This window comes from Schistocerca serialis, chromosome 9, assembly GCF_023864345.2.
Source record: "Schistocerca serialis cubense isolate TAMUIC-IGC-003099 chromosome 9, iqSchSeri2.2, whole genome shotgun sequence".
NCBI classification, from domain to species: domain Eukaryota; kingdom Metazoa; phylum Arthropoda; class Insecta; order Orthoptera; family Acrididae; genus Schistocerca; species Schistocerca serialis.
Window position 1 is genome coordinate 396004184 of NC_064646.1, and position 23011 is coordinate 396027194.

Below are 23011 nucleotides of genomic sequence, written 5' to 3' on the forward strand. Positions count from 1 at the left end.
TTTGCCACTTTGGAAACCAAACTGTGATTCGCTTAAAAGATTGTATTTATTCCGGTAATTCATTAATCTGTCTTTCATAATTGCTTCTATTATTTTTGAGAATGCTGACAGCAGGGAAATGGGCCGGTTATTTTCTATGTCTTCTGCATTACCTTTCTTAAGCAAAGGTACAAGTCTCGCTTGTTTTAACTGCTCTGGAAACGTCCCTGATGTGAAGGATTATATCTTCTGCCCCCCTCCCCCCCTCTCTCTTTGGTCTAACCCTGCGCAAGAGTGTAGTGATCACGTAGCAAGCCCATTGACTACCCCCCTCACTTGACTCTTGGTTGTGGTGATTTGCTTGTTGCAAGCCCAGCCCGGTCAGGCCTTTAATCTGGTCTATTCAACGCAATGCAACATCGACTTTTCTTTCCATTGCCCTTTTGCTTTCTGACTGTTTGGCCGAAATATTTCAACTGATTTTCGTTGACAAGTGACGACCGTCTTGTTCTGATGTCGAGCTGCCTCAGGCTCGATTCTTTAGTTCGACGTGCTGTGCGTGGTATTCGAAGTGTCTTCTACAGCGCCACTTTTCCAAATCATCAATACTGCGATGATCCACTTTCTTCATCGTCCAGTTTCCCGCTACAATAGTCACCATAGGGCAGGTTATAGTTCGGATGAGAGTGAGCTTAATCTTGGCAGTGATGCAAGTGTTCATCCAGATGCGAATAAGTTTTGCCTTAGAATTTCTCGCGATTGAAATACTCGTACGGATTTGAGGCTCGCCATCTCCAATATAAGTGATAACAGAACCTAAATAGTCGAAGCGACTGACTGCCTCGTAGCCAGCAATTCTTGTGATGTCAAGTTTGTTGCCATTAGGAGGCGTTACAAGGATCACTTTGGTCTTTATATTGTTGATTGCAAGACCATATTCTCAGCTTCGTTCGGCCAGTCTTCGCATGATGATTTCCAGTTGACATTCGTCTGTTGCAATTATCAGTCTGCACCTATAGAGAACACAGTGCAATTTGTTTAATAATTTTTGAAATCATGTTACTAACAGCAACGGTCTGCACCTTATTCTAATGAAAATAATCAGTTATGATCTCGAATGATGTTTCATTTTATTACTGGAGACAGGTTTCGGTCTCAGTAGACCCTCTTCAGAGTAAATGATGACACCACTGGTGACCCGAAAAGATAATTCGCAGAGGTTTGGTATACTTGTTTACTGGGAGCCAGCAGTCGTCAGTTGCTCAGCTGGTGCCTTCTAGCATATACCACAGCTCTGCTCATCGTCTATGTGGGTCACCAAAATTATCACCGTCTGGAATGAAGATGGCCAACTAAAATTGAAGCAGATCACCAGTAATGAAATAAAACATCATTTGCGATCACCACTGATTATTTTCATTAACACTTTGTTTACACTGTGACGTCAAGTGAGCAGGTTACTGTTCTACCTGCTATTTCACAAGCCACACCCTATTATCGATGACGTCATCATGTTCATGTGACAATCTACGCCCTCGTCATATATGACATCATTCACATTCTAAGATGCCACACTTCACTTCTTGGAACGGCGGGGGCCATTAAAAAGAAACAGTCAGTCGCTATGTAGCATTTTAGTGCCCATATAAATGAAACAGCCTATCACAATGTAGCTCCAGAACACCCATCTAGGCTATGCTCGAAAGTATCCAAACGTATGAAGACGGCACTAGGACCCTGTTACATCTGCACGCACAGTTAATTAGGAGCAACATCAAATACGGCTGCATGCAGTATGGCTCCGCTTCCATGTCTGGATTGAAGATCCTAGGCCGTACACATGAATAAACCCAAACCCCTACGACTAAACTTATATAGTATGGTAAGATCTTGGAACATCCGACAGCAAAATGTTAACATCAGTTTCGAAGAGGACATCTGATGTCAAGCAAATGATATCGCTTCAAAATTTATGGTCATACAAGTAAAGCGGCCGTACCCCGAGTGAACTGTAAGCCTATACACTACGAAAACTGTATCGTAACTGCCATGACTGGTACAAATTGTACCCAAATGGTTCCAATATGCACTCTCTGCAGGAGCCACATTTTTTGATGATCAAACAGGGTGTGGACAATTTCCTGCTGCCTGAATGCCCGGACATGTTAGAATTGGGGCCAACGAACGTGCAGACCAACTGATGAAGAAGGTGCTACATCTATTTCCCACCGACATACTCCTACCATACTGTGATTTTAGTAGTAGGCTTGCGAACCAAGTAAAAACGGAATGGATAATGTTAGTGGACTTGTACCATAACATCGAAGATACATTGTAATGGGCGATTCAACAACCCACGCCACCTTCGGTTTCTTAACTCAGCGCTCACAAAGAGATAATTTGCTCCTGTTAGCAGACTAAGAGCGGGTCACGTGAATATTGATAAAACGAGACAGTTGCTAAAATTAATTACCTCTCCAATCGCGAATTCTGCCACACTGACGAGGACAATGTACATATACTACATAATGTGATAAATATGTACAGTCATCCAACGACAGTTCCACTGTACAGTATTTTAAACCTTAGAGACTATTTTCCTTATACACTTGCTCTTATAGGCCCGTCGCCAAATGTATTTGCCATTTCATCCGTCTTGGTAAAAAAAAAGGAACTTTAAAATTGAGCGCCTTTTCTTATTGTCCTTACGTAAATATTTATAACTGGATTTTACAACATTTCGTCATTTTTATTGTAATGGTGCAATCATACTAATGTACCTTGTTGACGTACGCCCCTGGTAACTGAGTGGTCAGCGCGACGGACTGTCATACCTAACGGCCCGGGTTCGATTCCCGGCTGGGTCGGAGAGTTTCTCCGTTCAGGGACTGGGTGTTGTGTTCTCCTTATCATCATCATTTCATCCCCATCGACACGCAAGTCGCCGAAGTGGCGTCTACTCGAAAGACTTGCACCAGGCGAACGGTCTACCCGACGGGAGGCCCTAGCCAAACTTCATTTACCTTGTTGACTATCATTCAATAATGTTTCCATATAGTAATGAAGTCGAACCAATATTCTGTTTGCTTCTTTATGTGAATAACTGAATCTGTTGGGTTCTATCTAAAACCAAACAAAATAAAACAAAAAAAGTCGTCCTATTTAAATGTACGAAGTTGATTTAGTTTCCTCCACTTTCCAACGGGTTATATGCAATGTGAGGTTCGACATTCGAGTAGTTTCGTGCAATAGAGACTTGCACTACTGTACGGCCACCAGCAAAGTGCATCGCAATCTGTACACGAACAACTGCGATAATACGGTTGCGTGTGGCTAGCAGACATGAGTGGCGGCAGCTGTAGCAGTGTAGACGACCTTGAGGCCAAGCCAGTGACTCAGGAAGACCGCTGGCTGAGGGAAGCAGAGTGGGGGCCTCCACTTTCACCGCCGGCCGGTTGTCTTCAGGATGAAGAGCCGGTGGCTCGGGCACTCTCAGTCCAGACTCAGAGCTGCGACCGTCCACCTCGACATCTACAGACTCGAGACCTCGCCGACCACCATGGCAGCTTATGGATGCGCGTGAGTTGAGGATGGATTACTAGCACATGCGTCTTTCCCCACAACACGATACCTGTGTCCAGGAGAATTCCGAGTGTCTTGTCGACATTACAGTCCCAAAGGACGGCTTATGTCAAGAGTTACTGATGGGACCGCGAGGCATTTGGACAACAATAGGAAAATGGGCATTTTACTAGTTCATGCAACGACAGACCTTCAGATAGTGACCAATGCGAAAGCGGGAGGATTAGGCTGATTATGTTTTTTTGTCCTTTGTTTACTTTGGGGTTTAGTTATCAGTGGATCGGTGTCCACTAGTCTGCTGCAAAAGATCTTTCAGTTGAGCTCTTCGTCTCTCTCTGCACTCGTATACTTCAGTCATTGCGCAAAATATAGGGTGACCAGAAATAGTCTGAAAAGCTTGTAAGGGTGTTCCGCGGCAGGTTGTATTTGGTAAGGTCTTATGGGGCCAAACTGCTGAGGTGCTCAGTCACTAAGCTTACACACTACTTAATCTAACTTACTCTAAGGACGACACACGCATTCATGCCGGAGGGAGGATTCGAACCTCCGACGGGGAAGCCGCGCGGCGGCAGGATGTGTTGAGAAATAATTGTTACGAAAAAAATTCGATGCGCTGCGTCGTTTCCGAGTCAATTACTATTTTAGTTAAGCAATCAGGCAGTTGCTTGCGCAAATTCATGCGGCCCCTCAAGATACAGTTAGTGTCAGTTCTTCTCATAGTATTGTAGATGATAGTGCACGAGGCTGCTCAGCATTTGGCTGTCCAATTTCTGTATGGCTCTCTGGTTCGATTTTGGGAAACCAAACAAATAACACGTCCCATGCCCAATTATTGTATCGCTCTCTTGTTCGGTTTTGGGAAACTAAACGAAGAACACGTTTGGTGACACCACCGTCTGTGGCGGGCCGCCTGAATTTTCGGGAGCAACAGCCTGATGGCTAACTTCTATGTTAATGAACTCGGAAATGGCGGACCGTATCGATTTTGTTTCTTAAGTTATCCCTGCAAAATCCTTACAAACTTACAGACTGTTTCTCACCACCCTGTATATGGTTATGGTCATTCACATCTGCATATTATACAAACAACTGTTGTTCATATGTTCCTAAACATGTTTTAGAATGTTTGTGCTGTCACTTGTATTCAGTTCTGTAAAATGCAGACATTTTTTGAGAATTAATTATTCTAACGAAATTAAGCCTAAAAGCAGTTTATGTTTGTTGTGATTACCACCTTCTATTCTACATTGTTAGGTTTTGTAGAACCCTCTTTACATTATTTTACACACGTTTCTTGTCCTTAGCAACTAAATGATGTTAATGTGAGTCTGGCTGGCAAATTTTTGAGGAACTCCACTCGTGAGTCATCTCAAGTTATCGCAAAATACAGTAGCGAAAAATGAGAAATTACTTTTATAGATGTAGTAGTTTGATTACTTTCAAGCCAAACTCACAATAACATCATTTAGTTGCAGAGACAAGCTACTGGTATACAACACTGTAAAGAGGGTCACATAGAACCCAACAATATAGAAAACAAGGTAACAATCACGACAGAGATAAACTGCTTTAAGGCCTAATTTCTTTAGAATAATTTCTGTTTAAACATGTTTGCATTTTACAGAATTGGATACAAATACCCACTGATGATAGATCAAAGGTGCTGGAACGTGTTTGGACGTTTATAAACAACTGTTGTCTGCAGACCTGAATTCCCAAAATTTAATCCGCAAACACAGCTGCTGCTAGAGCTTCAGTATCAAACGATGACTAATACGTATGGTGTTTCTACATTCATATTATTAACTGCTTAGTGTGTATAGAGGATGCCGGGCTCAGAAACATGTAAACCAATAATGGTATACTGGGTATGTTGGGTAAAGAATTTGTAACCAACTAATATGGTAAGAACTTAAGAGTTCTAATCGCTGTTTTATTAACAATGGATCGGTAAGTTGATCACCACTGGAAAACCAACACCGAGTGTGTAATCTAAAGGTAAATGTAAGGTAAAGGATTGCATATTCGCGATAGATTTACATTTACAACTTTTTTTCGCTCTCTAGCATGGAAGCATTTCATCCTGTTGTATACATCATATTAACAGGACCAACTACAAATATAAATTTTTATATGACAAGCACAAGTCGAATTTTAAATGATGATTAAGTACCGCAAACATTAGTGGGTCATTTCATGATGTGGGTAGATAATTTCATGATAGGTGTAAGGTAATTTTGTGATTGTTTTGCGCGGGGGGTAGCCGCGCGGTCTTGGGCGACTTGTCGCGGTTCGCGTGGCTCCCCCCCTCCCCCACCCCCTTGGAGGTTTGAGTCCTTCCTTGGGCATGGGTGTGTGTATTTCCCTTAGCGTAAGTTAGTTTAAGTTGGATTAAGTAGTGTGTAAGCTTAGGGACCGATGACCTCAGCAGTTTGGTCCCACAGGACTTATCACAAATCTCCAAATCTCTGTGATAGTTGTAAGATTATGAGTAGAGTGCGGCTGAGTCAACAATATCTGCAAACAACGATGTTCCACAAGACTGCAGCCCAAAGTGGTCCATTGCCCCTCCAACAGGTGTGGCCGCAAGGAGTTAACAAAAAATGTCACGAAATTACCTTTACCATGAAGATACCGTCCTTTGCCCTACTATATGATCGGTGATAAAAATTTACGCAGACACGCTAGTCAACACTTCTCTGATATTTTCTATATTTTGTGTTTTCTTTTAGTATATTCTGATCTGAAATACGAAGAAAGTATTTTGAGATAGGTAACTTCGTGATATGCTGAAACGAAAAAATATTTACATCAACGAACGTGAAGCCAATCAATTTTGCTAAGTACACTGTTTTCATAAAGTTAAAAGAATCCGAGCTACAGCGCATAACTGTGGGCTGCGTGTAATCTTTATCTTTACAAACTCTAAGCTAAGAATTTCCTTCCAAAACTTAAGCACCAACCTTTGTCACGAAAACAACAAAATTAAGCGCGATCCATAGTGAATTGGCAACATTCTTGGCTAAGAAAATGATACGCTGTTTTTACTCTTACCTTGACTGATTGTCTCAAATATTTATAAATAGAGCACATGTTTTTACAGTTATTAAATCTTACAGCGAACGACACGTCAGCTAGGTCAACAATATCTCGCGCTGCCAGTATTGATGTCCCAAGTAGCTACAAGCCGTGGTCGTACGCTAACCTGCAACGGGCGTAGTCGCACGTTACAGTGGCTTAAAAAAATCACGAAATTATCAGTGTCACGGAAACACTTTCCTTTATCTTGCGCTCCACTGTCCACTGTTCAGTGCATGCCAGACGATAGTTCCTACCGAAATTAGCTATTTTATGCCCCATTTCACTCGTGGCTGGAGTGACGGAAAAACGATTCTCTATGCTTCTCTGTACGCTCTCTAGTATCTCTTATTTAATTGTTACGGTTCCCAAGCATGAAACACGATGGAGGCAGCAGAACTGTCGCGACGTTTTTCATCGAATAAGAGTTCTCTGAATCTGCAACGGAGTTTCGCAGTAGCGACTCCATCTTCCTTGCACATATTCTCATTTACTTCCTCTGGGCATCTATGTTGCATTTTCGTATCGAATGTACTCAGCCCACAGATCCCTAGTAACGCTTTTCTAAATTCGAAGTCTGGTGACACACACACTTGACAACGGCTGCGAAAGCTGCAGCAGTGTCTAGGGTAAGTGCGGTGTTTCCTTTGTCAGTGAGTTTCACTTACTTAGCCAGCACGCTTCCGACAAACCTATATCTTCCGTGCACCTTCCACACGTGTTCGATTTCAGTCACTTGTTATTATTGTCCCCAAATATTTAAACGCTATGACTGGTTTCAAGAGTTTAACAATAATCTTGAAGTCAGATACTACCAAAAATGGAGTGAATGGAAGCAGCTTTCAGTTTTAAAAGAAAAAATTGGCCAGACACTAAGTAATCGCGCACTGCAGGTTCCTTACAAAATTATGTATATTCAAAGTTTATCCATTCTGGGAATCGAGAATATTGTCGATTTTTGCCCCTTATACACGTTGATACTAGCAAGATAATGGTCCCAGGGATTCCAAAACTTTCGAGACTGTTTTACTTTCAAGTTTGAAGTCGGATAAGAGATGACAAAATAAATATTTTTTTCGTGTGATATAATTTCAAATGATTGATTTAGGATTTTTCCCTTTACCTGTACTGTGGAACCTTTCTTCTTGCCAAATGTTATGATTCTAAGTCAGCAGGAATCACACTACAGCTTTTGATTAGTTGGTTTCCGAGTATCAAAATACGTGACTTAAATCGCCGTATGTTTTGATGTCAGTGACTTAGAAGCTTAAAATTTTCACGCTGCCAAGGGAGCACAGAAGTTAGTACGTGACGCAAATCAGATTTTTATACGCAAAACTTTTTCAGATAAAAACGGTCTTAACAGACAGACAAACAGACAGAGGAATAAAAAAATGACAAAATGTAATTTTTCAGGTTATATAATTACAAATTAAAAGATTTTCGGATTTTTTCCTTTACTTGTACTGCGAAACATATATTCTTGCCAAATTTGACGATTTAGGTCAACAGGGAGCAGCCTGTAGCTTTTGATGAGTTAGTTTTCTAGTTTCAAAATAGGTGACATAAGTGGCCACATCTTTCGATTGAACTGACTTAGTAACTTAACAATTTTACATCACTAAGGGACCATAGACCATAATATGTGACACAGATTTAAACTTGGTACGTCTGCTTATTCCTGAGGAAAAAACAGACAGTCGGACAGACACACACTTTCTCTCTCTCTCTCTCACACACACACACACACACACACAGAAAGAGAGAGAGAGAGAGAGAGAGAGAGAAAGAGAGACAGACAGACAACAAAGCGTTTCTGTAAGGGCTCCATTTTTACAGATTGAGGCACTAAACCCTTGAAATTGATAATTTTAAAAATAAATATGAATATTACGTCTTGTCCTTAACTGCAAACTGATGATTAGATTTGTGACCCAGCTCACTCCTTTGTAAAATCAATAACCTTTAGCTTAAAGTAGATTTGAAGACTTGGGAGTTCATCATTCAGTTCCTTCAGTTCTTCTGGAAGCCTGTTAAAAATGAAACCTTCTGCACAGTGCACACCTTTCTGTACAATGATTAAAAAACTGTTAAGCATGTGGATATCGTTTTTTCGTCCACTGTTCACTGAATATGTTGTAGGTTTTTCTGAATGAGTCAGCATTGTCAACAATAAAACCCCTGCTGGAATGTATGTACAGGGATGGAAGAGCTTCAATTACGAGACAAGTAAACAACAGCCAACGCGAATTTCGCGAACTAACATCGCCGATCTACCTGACCCCTCTTTCTGGGATAAGAATATTTTTGGTGAGTGCACAGAGCTGCCCCAAAATATGACACCAAAGGAGATAATAGAGCGAAAGAAGACAGAGTCAACAAACCTTTACGGCCCGCATCTCGTGGTCGTGCGGTAGCGTTCTCGCTTCCCACGCCCGGGTTCCCGGATTCGATTCCCGGCGGGGTCGGGGATTTTCTCTGCCTCGTGATGGCTGGGTGTTGTGTGCTGTCCTTAGGTTAATTAGGTTTAAGTAGTTCTAAGTTCTAGGGGACTGATGACCATAGATGTTAAGTCCCATAGTGCTCAGAGCCATTTGAACCAAACCTTTACGTCTGAGTGTCATAGACAGTGGAGGTTATTCTCGTAATGAAGATTTCAGCATTCAGTTGTTTCTTGCACAAGATGTTGAACGTGATGAAGTATAAGCGCGGCGACAGCGCGACGTTTTGCCAAGGACAGTAAACGGAACTTATGTCAACCCCATTGTTCAAGTCTTTCGCGGGCAACATGTTCCACTCCTTTGCCGTATATACCCGTGCCTCGCATGATCGCCTTGTGGCTAGCCGGATAAACATGTCCATGAGCCGCCCCCCCCCCCTCTCCCTCCCTTGGGAGACTTTTAATTCGTATCAATCCCCCTCTCCTCTACCAGATTCTCGCAGCGAACAACCACAGCTTTTCTCACTTCGTTAGTGACCCCACCGCCTATCCTTCAAAGAATGGAACTCCCATGCTTAAGACAGCATCAGCATATACATCTACATACATACTCCGCAATCCACCATACGGTGCGTGGCGGAGGGTACCTCGTACCACAACTAGCATCTTCTCTCCCTTTTCCACTCCCAAACAGAACGAGGGAAAAATGACTGCCTATATGCCTCTGTATGAGCCCTAATCTCTCTTATCTTATCTTTGTGGTGTTTCCGCGAAATATAAGTTGGTGGCAGTGAAATTGTACTGCACCCAGCCTCAAATGCTGATTCTCTAAATTTCCTCAGTAGCGATTCACGAAAAGCACGCCTCCTTTCCTGCAGAGACTCCCACCCGAGCTCCTGAAGCATTTGCGTAACACTCGCATGATGATCAAACCAACCACTAACAAATCTAGCAGCCCGCCTCTGAATTGCTTCTATGTCGTCCGTCAATCCGACCTGATAGGGATCCCAAACGCTCGAGAAGTACTCAAGAATAGGTCGTATTAGTGTTTTATAAGCGGTCTCCTTTACAAATGAACCACATCCACACAAAATTCTACCAATGAACCGAAGACGACTATGTGCCTTCGCCACAAGTGCCATTACATGCTTGTCCCACTTCATATCGCTCTGCAATGTTACTCCCAAATATTTAATCCACGTGACAGTGTCAAGCGCTACACTACTAATGGAGTATTCAAACATTACGGGATTCTTTTTCCTTTTCATCTGCATTACTTTACATTTATCGATATTAAGAGTTAGCTGCCATTCCTTACACCAATCACAAATCCTGTCCGAGTCATCTTGTATCCTCCTACAGCCATTCAACGACGACACCTTCCCGTACACCACAGAATCATCAGCTAACAGCCGCATATTGCTATCCACCCTATCCAAAAGATCATTTATGTAGATAGAAAACAACAGCGGACCTACCACCCTTCCCTGGGCACTCCAGATGATACCCTCACCTCCGATGAACACCCACCATCGAGGACAACGTACTGGATTCTATTACTTAAGAAGTCTTCGAGCCACTCACATACTTGGGAACCAATCCCATATGCTCGTACCTTAGTTAGGAGTCTGGAGTGGGGCACCGAGTCAAACGCTTTCTGGAAGTCAAGGAATATGGCATCCGTCTGATACCCTTCATCCATGGTTCGCAAGATATCATGTGAAAAAAGGGCGAGTTGCGTTTCGCAGGAGCGATGCCTTCTAAAGCCGTGCTGATGCATGGACAGCAACTTCTGTGTCTCAAGGAAATTCATTATATTCGAACTGAGAATATGTTCGAGAATCCTGCAACAAACTGGTGTCATGGGCTAGCGACATGCAGATATACGGTAGTAACGCGTACGCGTATACAAAAGGGCAGTGCACTGGATGAGCTGTCATTTATACTACGGTGATTCATGTTAAAAGGTTTCCGACGTCATTATGCCCGCACAACGGCACCAACAGACTTTGAACGCGGAATGGTTTTTGGAGCTAGACACGTGGGAAATTCGGTTTCGGAAATATTTAGGAAGTTCAATATTCTGAGATCCGCAGTCCCAAGAGTGTGTTGAGAATACCAAATTTCAGGCATTACGTTTCACCACGGATAGTGCAGTGGCAGACGGCCTTCACTTAACGACCGAGAGTAATGGCGATTGAATAGAGTTGTCAGTGCCGGCAGACAAGCAACACTACCTGAAAAAACTGTAGAAATCAATGTGGGACGTACGGCGAACGTATCGGTTAGGACAGCGCGGCGAAATTTGGCGTTAATGGGCTATGGCAGCAGCGCCTTTGCTAACAGCACGACATCGCCTACAGCGCGTCCCCTGGGCTCATGGCCAGATCGGTTGGTCCCTAGACGACTGCAAAGCCGTGACCTGGTCAAATGGGTCCCAATTTCAGTTGGTACGAGCTCCTGGTAGGGTACGAGAGCGGCGCAGACTCCACAAACAAACCGTGCAAGCTGATGGTGTTTCCTTAAGGATATGGGCTGTGTTTCCATGGAACGGACTGGGTCTCTTGGTCCAACTGAACCGACTTTGGCTGGAAACCGTTTGTAGCCATTCATGGACATAATGTTCCCAAATGACGATGGGAGTTTCATGGATGACAATGCGACATATCACTGGGCAACAATTGTTCGCCATTGGTTTGAAGAACGTTGTGTACATTTCGAGGGAATGATTTGGCCACCCAGGTCACCCGACATGAGACCACAGAACGCTTACGGGACATAATCGAGAGGTTACTTCGTGCACAAAATCCTGCACGGGCAACACTTTCGCAATTATCGACGGCTATAGAAGCAGGAAGGCTCAATATTTCCGCAGGGCACATCCGACGACTTGCTGAGTCCATGCCACGTCGAGTAACTGCATTACGCCGGGTAAAAGGAGTTCAACATGATATTAGGAGGTATCCCATGACTTTTGTCGCCTCACTGTACTTTACAAATGACTTACAGTATTGAATATTTGACGTGCTGTTCGTAAAGTCTTGATGATTGAAGACGCAAACTCATAATTATCGTGGTTTTATTAGTTTCGGGTTATTCACCTGTTCACTATGTGTCGTACGGTGATTTAAATTGTGGATACCTTCAGTCATACATATGAAAACTGTCTGCAAAGTAGGTAGCAAATAGAGTTAGTAGTAAAGAAATAATAAATTAAAACGTCATGCTTGATAGTGAAGTTTTACCTCGTGAACGACGAGCATTTGGTAACTGATAAACTGTTTCTCTTTTATTATTTTGTGGGGCTGTAAGCGAGAAAATGTTTAGAAAAGATTTCAGATTTTAAGTTCGTTGGATGTTTGAAAGACTCTGATCCTCAAATACTAGATGAACATACCGTCCTCTTCCTCTTCTACTTCTTCTTCTTCTTTTCTCCGTCCTTTGTCCCGCATCTGTGCAGGCTCGGCATGTTATGAAACGATTTGACATGATTAATTTTAAGGAGTGTCCGGTTACCCTTCCTGTTGCCAACCCCTTACCCCCCGGGACGGAATGTATCCCAGCTACCCGCGTGTAGTGTAATGGAATGTAGTCGAATCAAGTCGGGTGATGCTGAGGGATTTAGGTTAGGAAATAAGGCACTTAAAGTAGTAGATGAGTTTTGCTATTTTGGGAGGAAAATAACTGATGATGGTCGGAGAGGATATGAAATGTAGACTGGCAATGCGAGGGAAAGCGTGTCTGAAGAAGAAAAATTTGTTCCCATCGAGTATAGATTTAAGTGTCAGGAAGTCGTTTCTGAAAGTATTTGTATGGAGTGTAGCCATGTATGGTAGTGAAACGTGGACGTTAAACAGTTTGGACAAGAAGAAAATAGGAGCTTTCGAAATGTGGTGCTACTGAAGAATGCTGAAGATTATATGGGTAAATCACATAACTAATGAAGAGGTATTGAATAGAATTACGGAGAAGAGAAATTTGTCGCACAACTTGACTAGAAGAAGGGATCGGTTGGTAGGACATGTTCTGAGGCATCAAGGGATCATCAGTTTTGTATTGGATGGCAGCGTGGAGGGTAAAAATCGTAGAGGCAGACCAAGAGAAGAATACACTAAGCAGATTCAGAAGGATGTGGATTGCAGTAGATTCTGGGAGATGAAGAACCTTGCACAGGATAGGGTAGCATGGAGAGCTGCATGAAACCAGTCTCTGGACTGAAGAGCACAACAACAATAACAACTGTACATTAGCCGCCGGCCGCGGTGGTCTAGCGGTTCTAGGCACTCAGTCCGGAACCGCTGGACTGCTACGGTCGCAGGTTCGAATCCTGCCTCGGGCATGGATGTGTGTGATGTCCTTAGGTTAGTTAGGTTTAAGTAGTTCTAAGTTCTAAGGGACTGATGACCACAGATGTTAAGTCCCATAGTGCTCAGAGCCATTTGAACCATTTGTACATTAGCCACCATTGTAATTATTGGTAGTTTCAAATTATGCTTTTGATACAGCAGATGTTAGAAACATCTGCTGTGATCGTGACCTGTGAGTAGATGTCCGGTTCCTCATACCACCGGAGACCTACCAACAACTTGTCGAATCCATGCTACGCAGGATCACTGCTGCACTGCTTACCAAAAGGGTGCCAACACGCTTTTAAGCAGGTGATCGTAATGATCTGGCGCATCCTTGTCCGGTCCCTACTGTGTGATGAAATCCAACGGCGCCTGAACGGTAATAATCTGCGGAGCATGCAGATGCGCCAGGAGTAGCAACCTACAGCAAATTATATATCGAAGGCACAGAGCAGTCGATTAGTCTGTAGGTAGACGGCGCCCTATCTGTCTGTCGTTCAGATTAGTGCGGGGATGAACCAATTTACTGCGCATTCAAAAAACATCGAGTTCGAATCATAAATGAACAAAGGAAATGTGCAGCGGCCGAACTGCCACCCGGCCACCCAGACTTAGGTTCCCCATGGTTTACCTAAATTATTTAAAGCTTATGCCACAATTGTTCCTCAGACAAGAACACTGGCTATTTCATGTTTCAGTCTTGTCCAATCTGATGTCTGTACTCCGTCTTTAACGACATCGATGCCAACAGAAGGCACAATTCCGGTTTCCTCTGTCCTTTACTCTGAGCGCCGATGAACTGTAGGAATCGAGAACACAACATGCTCAAGGCTTCACTTAAGAAAGTTACGATTTCTGTTTCGAAACACCAAAAAACGAACAATATTATGTGGTATACTAGTTCGCTGTACTGTTGACGCACATTGCGCAAACAAGATACGGAGGTAAAGTCGAGATCTGTGTTTTCTGTCTGGCACGTGTAAACTATGGCCATCTCACGGCCATTTTCAATTCACACCGGCAATAGACCGAGGTGGTGCAGTAGTAAGCCTTTTTTGCAATATATTCCATCATATGCTTTTTTTGTGGAGGTCGTTTACAGGTACGTCTCTCCCTTTACGTAACTGCTGGAACCGGTTGGAGCTGCAACTGAATGAATGTAAAAAATTATTTCTAGGATATTTTTTTCATACCATTAATTTTCCTACTGATTTGTTACCTGACTCTCTTTCCCTGTATGCTTTGTCTCTGCCTAGTCAATGTACCCACCATTGTTCATAATTTATTGCGTCCGCAGCCCGTGGTCGTGTGGTAGCGTTCTCGCTTCCCACTCCCGGGTTCCCGGGTTCGATTCCCGGCGGGGTCAGGGATTTTCTCTGCCTCATGATGACTGGGTGTTGTGTGATGTCCTTAGGTTAGTTAGGTTTAAGTAGTTCTAAGTTCTAGGGGACTGATGACCATAGATGTTAAGTCCCATAGTGCTCAGAGCCATTTGAGCCATAATTTATTGCGCTTTTTCTGCTCCTTCCAGGGCTCTTGTTATCAATTCCTGGATACAGCAGGAGCTTTTTAGTAACTTGTCCTTTCTTAGGTATTGTCCATAAACCCTATTCTGTCGCCTTTTCGTTACAGTACCTCTACATTTCGTACCGTACTTGCCTATTAAATTTTTAACATCTATCTGCAGCTCCAAATTTCAAATGTTTTATTCATTTCCATACAATGCTTTATTCTCTTTTCTAATCTTTTGTTTGTTTCCATGTCTAAACTTGATACAGTAATTTGTTCAGAAAAAGTTTTCCACTGCATAAATTTCCTACAAATATCATTCTTGCCTCTGCTATCCAACACAAAGTTGCATCCTAGGTAGGAGAACTTTTTCTTCTTCTGCTGTTTATCTTGCAATTTTTTAGTTAAGCAATTATTTTTTCTCCTTTGTCCTCATCTACATTACCTTCATCTTAAATTTGTCTATCCCTGACGCACATTACGTGCTGCACCATCCCATGGGCACCAAAGGCAACGATGAACCATTCGGCTACAGAGGCGGATCCGGGTTCGATTCCCGGTACCTCGTTCGATTTCATATGTTACGGACATCTGGAACAGGGTCAACTCAGCTTCATTAGGTCAGATGAGGAGCAGCTTGTACAAAGAAGCAGCGTCACTATCGGGATTCATCTACTGACAATAATGGCTAGAGGGATTGCCGAATGCTGATCACACGTTCCACGATCATAGATCTCTCATCGTACTGTCTTCTAGCCAGCAGTCGGCCAGTCGGAAAAGGCCTAGGTGTTTACGTTTACGTTTTATGTACTCCGTGCAACAAGTTCACTAAGTCTCCCTTACTTTCCACTTCAGCATCGTCGTTATTGTTCCTTTGACATATGGGTCATACACAAATGGTGACCTGTCTTGCACACTTCTCAACACATATCTACCCACCTCGATTTTTCAGTCCTGTTGCTCTAATTTCGTTTTTGTAGATATTGCAGACAGATTCTGTGGTCTTCTCAAGTCGACTCAAGCATATCGCAATATCAGAACCTCAGCAAAGTAACTGTTACTAATTTAAGTGTACACAGTACTGAAATACGCTGATGTGACAAAAAGTCATGGGATACCTTCTAATATCGTGACGGATCTCCTTTTGCCTGGCATAGTGTAGGAACTCGACCTGTCACGGACTCAACAAGTCGTCGGAAGTCCTCTGCAGAAATACTGAGCCTACTGCCTTTACAGCCGTCCATAATTGCGAAAGTGTTGAAGCTGTAGGATTTTGCGCACGAACTGGCCTCTCGGTTATGTCCCATAAATGTTCCATGGGATTCACGTCGGGCGATATGGGTGGCCAAACCATTCGCTCGAAATGTCCAGAGTCTTCCTCAAACAAATCGAAAACAATTGTGGTCTGGCGACATGGCGCGTTGTCATACATAAAACTTCCATCATTGTATGAGAACACAAGGACCATGAACGGCTGCAAATGATCTCGAAATAGCCGAACATCCAGAGGACGCAGTCCATTCCATGTAAACATGGCCCACACCATTATGGAGCCATCACCAGGTTGCACAGTGCAGTGTTGACAACTTGGCTCCATGGCTTTCTGGGGTCTGCGCCACACTTGAACCTACTATCAGTTCTTATGAACTGAAATCGTGACTCGTCACATCAGGCCACGGTTTTTCAGTCGTCTAGGGTCCAAACGATGTTATGACGAGCACAGGAGAGCGGCTGCTGGCGATGTCCTGCTGTTGGCAACAGCACTCGAGTCTGTCGTCTGCTGCCATAACCCACTAATGCCAGATTTCGCCTCCCTCTCCTGACGGATACTTTCGTCGTACGTTCCACATTGACTTCTGCGGCTATGTCACACTGTATTGCTTGTCTGTCAGCACTGACACCTCTTCGCAAGCGCCATTGATCGTTAAGTGAAGACCGTCGTTCACTGCGATCTTTGTGGTGTGAGGTAACGCCTGAAATTTGGAATCCTCGACACACTCTTGACGCTATTGACTGTGGGATATTGAAATCCCTAACGATTTCAGCAATGGAATGTCCCATGCGTCTAGCTCCAACTACCATTCAAAGCTCGAACTATCGTTCAAAGTCTGTTAATTCACATCGTGTGGCCATAATCGAGTCGGAAAAATTTTCACAAGAATCACCTGAGTACAAATGACAGCTCCGCCAAGTTACTAGCCTTTTATACCTTTTGTACGCGACACTACCGCCATCTGCATCGTGCATATCGCTATCCCGTGACTCTTGTCACCTCAGTGTAATGAATACAAGCAGCGATAGTTTCTAGCAATAAATCTCTCGTGTTTCACTTCAGTCTGGGTTTTTCTTGTTTCCAGTTCTCATTCAAGCGAGTTATCCCCTTCGATGCCTGCTATTCCAATAGGTTTACAATGATAAATTATCCCACAGATAGTGTTAGTTTCCAGTGCATTCGCTTAAAACAAACATGTTTTAACTATCTCATGAGATTCCCCTTTTAACATGCAAGAAAATGTTCAGAGTTTTGTTTGGAAAGCCATAAGCACGGTTTCTTTTGTATACATCTTAGTGCAATTTTCCATTTCAATTTTACATTTTTTAGAAATATTATTAGGTTAGTTTTTTCAGTATGGCTCCTGACCTGACAGATCTAATCTCTTTTGGATATGATCAGTCCATCTCTGTTTCTCAATGTACAGGTAATATTGCACAGTTCCTCAGTCACAGTCAAAAGCTGACCTAATTCAGTTTGTAGATCGCATTCCGGAGAACGACGGTTCAAAGCCACGGGCGGCCATTAGGTTTTCACTGACTTCCCTGCATCCCTCCGCGGAAATATTGCGATGGAACGTCTGAAAAGGGAATGGTCGTTTTCCTTCCCCTCGTTTCGTAATTCGAGCTTGTGCTCCGTCTCTAATGATTGTGATGTCGATGGGATGTTAATATCTAATCTTCAAATGGCTCTAAGCACTATGGGTCTTAACATCTGAGGTCGTCAGTCCCCTAGACTTAGAACTACTTAAACCTAACTAACCTAAGGACATCACACACATCCATGCCCGAGAAAGGATTCGAACCTGCGATCGCAGCAGCCTGCGACCGCAGCAGCAGCGCGGTTGCGGACTGAAGCGCCTAGAACCGCTCGGTCACAGCGGCCGGCTATCTAATCTTCCTTCCTTTGGTTTATAGATTTAGTTAACACCTTTTCATTACTTCGTAAACCTACTTTGCCGCCCATGTAATGCTCTATATAGCACGTCGCTCAGTCATTTCTCTGCCAATATCCAACGCCACTTACGAGTAAATCCAGTTTCGAACGCTTTAAAGTGGTAAGCCGCAGGTTGTCTGCCTATTAGTGCAGATTATTGAAAGAGCTACCGCTGTGCTAAGACTGGATTCGTACTTGGGAGGATGACCACCTTGATCTCGGTTTTTTGTGATTTTCCTAGATCACTGAAGGTGAAAGCTAACGTGTTTCCGTAGAGAAGGCACGATCGATGTCCTTCCCCAATTCCAGCTGGTGCTCCTTGTCTAACAACCCCCTTCGTCGAGAATGAAATAGAAGACAGCAATACAGCAGCGATATGGTAACTGGGAAAGTAGGAATGTGACAGGTGACGCAAAAACCTCCACGGAACTAGCGAAAGGTCGTCCGGTAGACCACACCAGATGGGACAAAAACATCTATATAGTTGGCAGAAGGTCGTCGCTTTCTCTCGTAGTTGTCGGCATTCGGAGTCTATCCTCTCGCGTCCACAACTGTTCTGTAAAGTATGCTCGGACGTTTCCTTGTGGAGGAGCAGAAATGAGGTAGCCACTTAACACATTTCTCACCTCTGGAAACGAGGTCGGCAACGCAAGCTTGTACGATTGCGCTCACTGTGGACGTAGCCGTTTGCAATTCTAGTAGGAGAAGAAAATGTAGCCTCCTCAACTACTTCATTGGTCTGAACATCAAAAGGTGATTTGATCAGTCATTCTCTTCGTGTGGCTGGCGTAGAAAACAGCAAGTAAACTAACGTGAGGTTTTAAGATAATAGAAACACCAATTTCTCCTTATGTCACAACCATCGTCGCCTCGTAAAATGCAGAAGTGCGGATATGGTAGGCATCACCAAAAGGTCTTGCACTGTAAAATACCTCGGGCTGACCTTAGACACGCACCTCACTTGGAGGCAACATATTTCTGAGCTCAGGAGTAAAGTGCTAGGACACTTGAAGGCTGTTTACCTCACTCTAAATCGATTTCTACCTTGCCCCCATACTGCGGTGTCACGTTATACGGGGCACTGCTGGGACAGTGCAGGAATATGCAGCCATAGTGCGGGTTGACGTCGCAGACATGCACATTTTTCTGCTTCAACGTCTGCAGAGCACAGTGCAGCGACTCGCCTTCCATTTGTCACTTGAGTTCCCAACTAGGAAGCTTCACGATATCAGTGGCATCCCGTTGATGCGGAATCCATTAAAACTGACTGCTCGATAGTTCTATGAAACGTCGCAGCAATCACACAGCAGGTCAGTTTCAAATCTGAGAAACTACAGGCACAGACGTGGTACCACCACGTGGCCCGATCGACGAGAGTAATCGGCTCCCGTACCAACTTACCGGTCGATGTCCGCCTCCAGTAGCTGAGTGGTCAGCGCGACAGAATGTCAGTCCTACTCAGCTAGCAGGGGCGGACACTGGGATGCTGTACTTCGCTAGGAACCTCCGAACGGATAATGCGGTACGATACGATGTGTTGTCTTGATGCAGAACGCATGGCTTGTTCCTCCATAATTCGGGTCTTTTTTTTCTTATTTTCTCACGGAGTTCACCAAGAGCCTCAAGGTAGTAATGTTGATTAATACTTTTAACCTTCAGAAACCTAATAAAGATACACAACTGCATGAATATAGAAGAAATATACTCATCATCGCTTTGAATCTTAATTTGCTCAATCAAACTTTTTTCGCTCTCGATGATGCCGGGCCCTTCCAGTCCATGGAATGGCGCTTAGTTCCTGGATCGTAAGTAAAAAAACAAGATTCTTTCCAAGAAATGAGGATCATTTTCAGTGGTATTCAAAGTGGCAGTACAAACATTTTCACGTGCTTCTTTTTGTTCGATCGTGAGAATTTTCGTCACCAATTCCCTCCGCTCTTTTATCATGTTAAACTGGTTATGTAAAATTTGCCTTACGCATTCTTTGTCAATTCCTACAATTTCAGCAATCGATCGAATACTCGACAGTAAGACAGAATCAGATTATCTACTTTTTCGACATTTTCATCGGTTTTTAACGTTGAAGGGCATCCAGGGCGACAGTCACCTTCAAAGCCTTCTCGGCCATTTTGGAAACGCTTGAACCACTCAAAAACTCGGGTACGTGATGAAAAGTTTTACTAAAACAATTTTTCTGAGAAAATAAAATAACAGCTCTCACACAAACGAAGGCCACGCCACACTGATTTCACTACAGACACCAAAGACGACTGAGATGCCTTCACACTTCACAGCTATTGGTCGTTCATCTTTGGAGCATGTGTACTTACTCTGTGACAGCATCGTTCTCTCATTTTATAGCCACACCTCATATACCGTTCTTACGGGTGACATGAACCATGGACCTTGCCGTTGGTGGGGAGGCTTGCGTGCCTCAGCGATACAGATGGCCGTACCGTAGGTGCAACCACAATGGAGGGGTATCTGTTGAGAGGCCAGACAAACATGTGGTTCCTGAAGAGGGGCAGCAGTCTTTTCAGTAGTTGCAGGGGCAACAGTCTGGATAATTGACTGATCTGGCCTTGTAACATTAACCAAAACGGCCTTGCTGTGCTGGTACTGCGAACGGCTGAAAGCAAGGGGAAACTACAGCCGTAATTTTTCCGGAGGACATGCAGCTTTACTGTATGATTAAATGATGATGGCGTCCTCTTGGGTAAAATATTCCGGAGGTAAAATAGTCCCCCATTCGGATCTCCGGGCGGGGACTACTCAAGAGGACGTCGTTATCAGGAGAAAGAAAATTGGCATTCTACGGATCGGAGCGTGGAATGTCAGATCCCTTAATCGGGCAGGTAGGTTAGAAAATTTAAAAAGGGAAATGGATAGGTTAAAGTTAGATATAGTGGGAATTAGTGAAGTTCGGTGGCAGGAGGAACAAGACTTTTGGTCAGGTGATTACAGGGTTATAAATACAAAATCAAATAGGGGTAATGCAGGAGTAGGTTTAATAATGAATAAAAAAATAGGAGTGCGGGTTAGCTACTACAAACAGCATAGTGAACGCATTATTGTGGCCAAGATAGACACAAAGCCCATGCCTACTACAGTAGTACAAGTTTATATGCCAACTAGCTCTGCAGATGATGAAGAAATTGATGAAATGTATGACGAGATAAAAGAAATTATTCAGGTAGTGAAGGGAGACGAAAATTTAATAGTCATGGGTGACTGGAATTCGTCAGTAGGAAAAGGGAGAGAAGGAAACATAGTAGGTGAATATGGATTGGGGGGAAGAAATGAAAGAGGAAGCCGCCTCGTAGAATTTTGCACAGAGCATAACTTAAAGCTAACACTTGGTTCAAGAATCATGAAAGAAGGTTGTATACCTGGAAGAATCCTGGAGATACTAAAAGGTATCAGATAGATTACATAATGGTAAGACAGAGATTTAGGAACCAGGTTTTAAATTGTAAGACATTTCCAGGGGCAGATGTGGATTCTGACCACAATCTATTGGTTATGAACTGCAGATTGAAACTGAAGAAACTGCAAAAAGGCGGGAATTTAAGGAGATGGGACCTGGATAAACTGAAAGAACCAGAGGTTGTAGAGAGTTTCAGGGAGAGTATAAGGGAACAATTGACAGGAATGGGGGAAAGAAATACAGTAGAAGAAGAATGGGTAGCTTTGAGGGATGAAGTAGTGAAGGCAGCAGACAATCAGGTAGGTAAAAAGACGAGGGCTAATAGAAATCCTTGGATAACAGAAGAAATATTGAATTTAATTGACGAAAGGAGAAAATATAAAAATGCAGTAAATGAAGCAGGCAAAAAGGAATACAAACGTCTCAAAAATGAGATCGACAGGAAGTGCAAAATGGCTAAGCAGGGATGGCTAGAGGACAAATGTAAGGATGTAGAGGCTTGTCTCACTAGGGGTAAGATAGATACTGCCTACCGGAAAATTAAAGAGACCTTTGGAGAGAAGAGAACCACTTGTATGAATATCAAGAGCTCAGATGGCACTTAAAGTAGTAAAGGAGTTTTGCTATTTAGGGAGTAAAATAACTGATGATGGTCGAAGTAGAGAGGATGTAAAATGTAGATTGGCAATGGCAAGGAAATCGTTTCTGAAGAAGAGAAATTTGTTAACATCGAGTATAGATTTAAGTGTCAGGAAGTCGTTTCTGAAAGTATTTGTATGGAGTGTAGCCATGTATGGAAGTGAAACATGGACGATAACCAGTTTGGACAAGAAGAGAATAGAAGCTTTCGAAATGTGGTGCTACAGAAGAATGCTGAAGATAAGGTGGGTAGATCACGTAACTAATGAGGAGGCATTGAATAGGATTGGGGAGAAGCGACGTTTGTGGCACAACTTGACTAGAAGAAGGGATCGGTTGGTAGGACATGTTTTGAGGCATCAAGGGATCACAAATTTAGCATTGGAGGGCAGCGTGGAGGGTAAAAATCGTAGAGGGAGACCAAGAGATGAATACACTAAGCAGATTCAGAAGGATGTAGGTTGCAGTAGGTACTGGGATATGAAGAAGCTTGCACAGGATAGAGTAGCATGGAGAGCTGCATCAAACCAGTCTCAGGACTGAAGACCACAACAACAACACGGGTGACATACATAAATCAGTATGTCCCCCCAATGAAACGGCTATAGTAAAGGCAGGAAAAGTGAGTCGGCGGCCTCCAAATACTGGTCGTTAAACGTAGGCACTGTTCGGAACACTTCGTGTGGACTGTTCTCGGTTTCAGACCTCAGTGATCCAAAGCTGTGACGCTGTAATTGCCTGACGTAGTGTTGTTGCGTTGTCTGGGTGAACGGATGATTAACCTGATTATTAACAGTAAG

At 43.4% G+C, this 23011-nt stretch overlaps 2 protein-coding genes across 2 annotated transcripts in view; one reads left to right on the forward strand and one right to left on the reverse strand.

Annotated features, from left to right (window-relative positions):
* LOC126419652 (uncharacterized) overlaps positions 1 to 23011 on the reverse strand; it is a 626964-nt gene that overhangs the window by 175698 nt on the left and 428255 nt on the right. The window lies entirely within an intron of this gene.
* LOC126419808 (superoxide dismutase [Cu-Zn]-like) overlaps positions 3440 to 23011 on the forward strand; it is a 142179-nt gene continuing 122607 nt past the window's right edge. Inside the window, exon 1 of the mRNA XM_050086991.1 lies at positions 3440 to 3558. Within this exon, the coding sequence (XP_049942948.1) occupies positions 3446 to 3558 (113 nt within the window). The 5' untranslated portion in view covers positions 3440 to 3445. The remainder of the gene's footprint in view (positions 3559 to 23011) is intronic.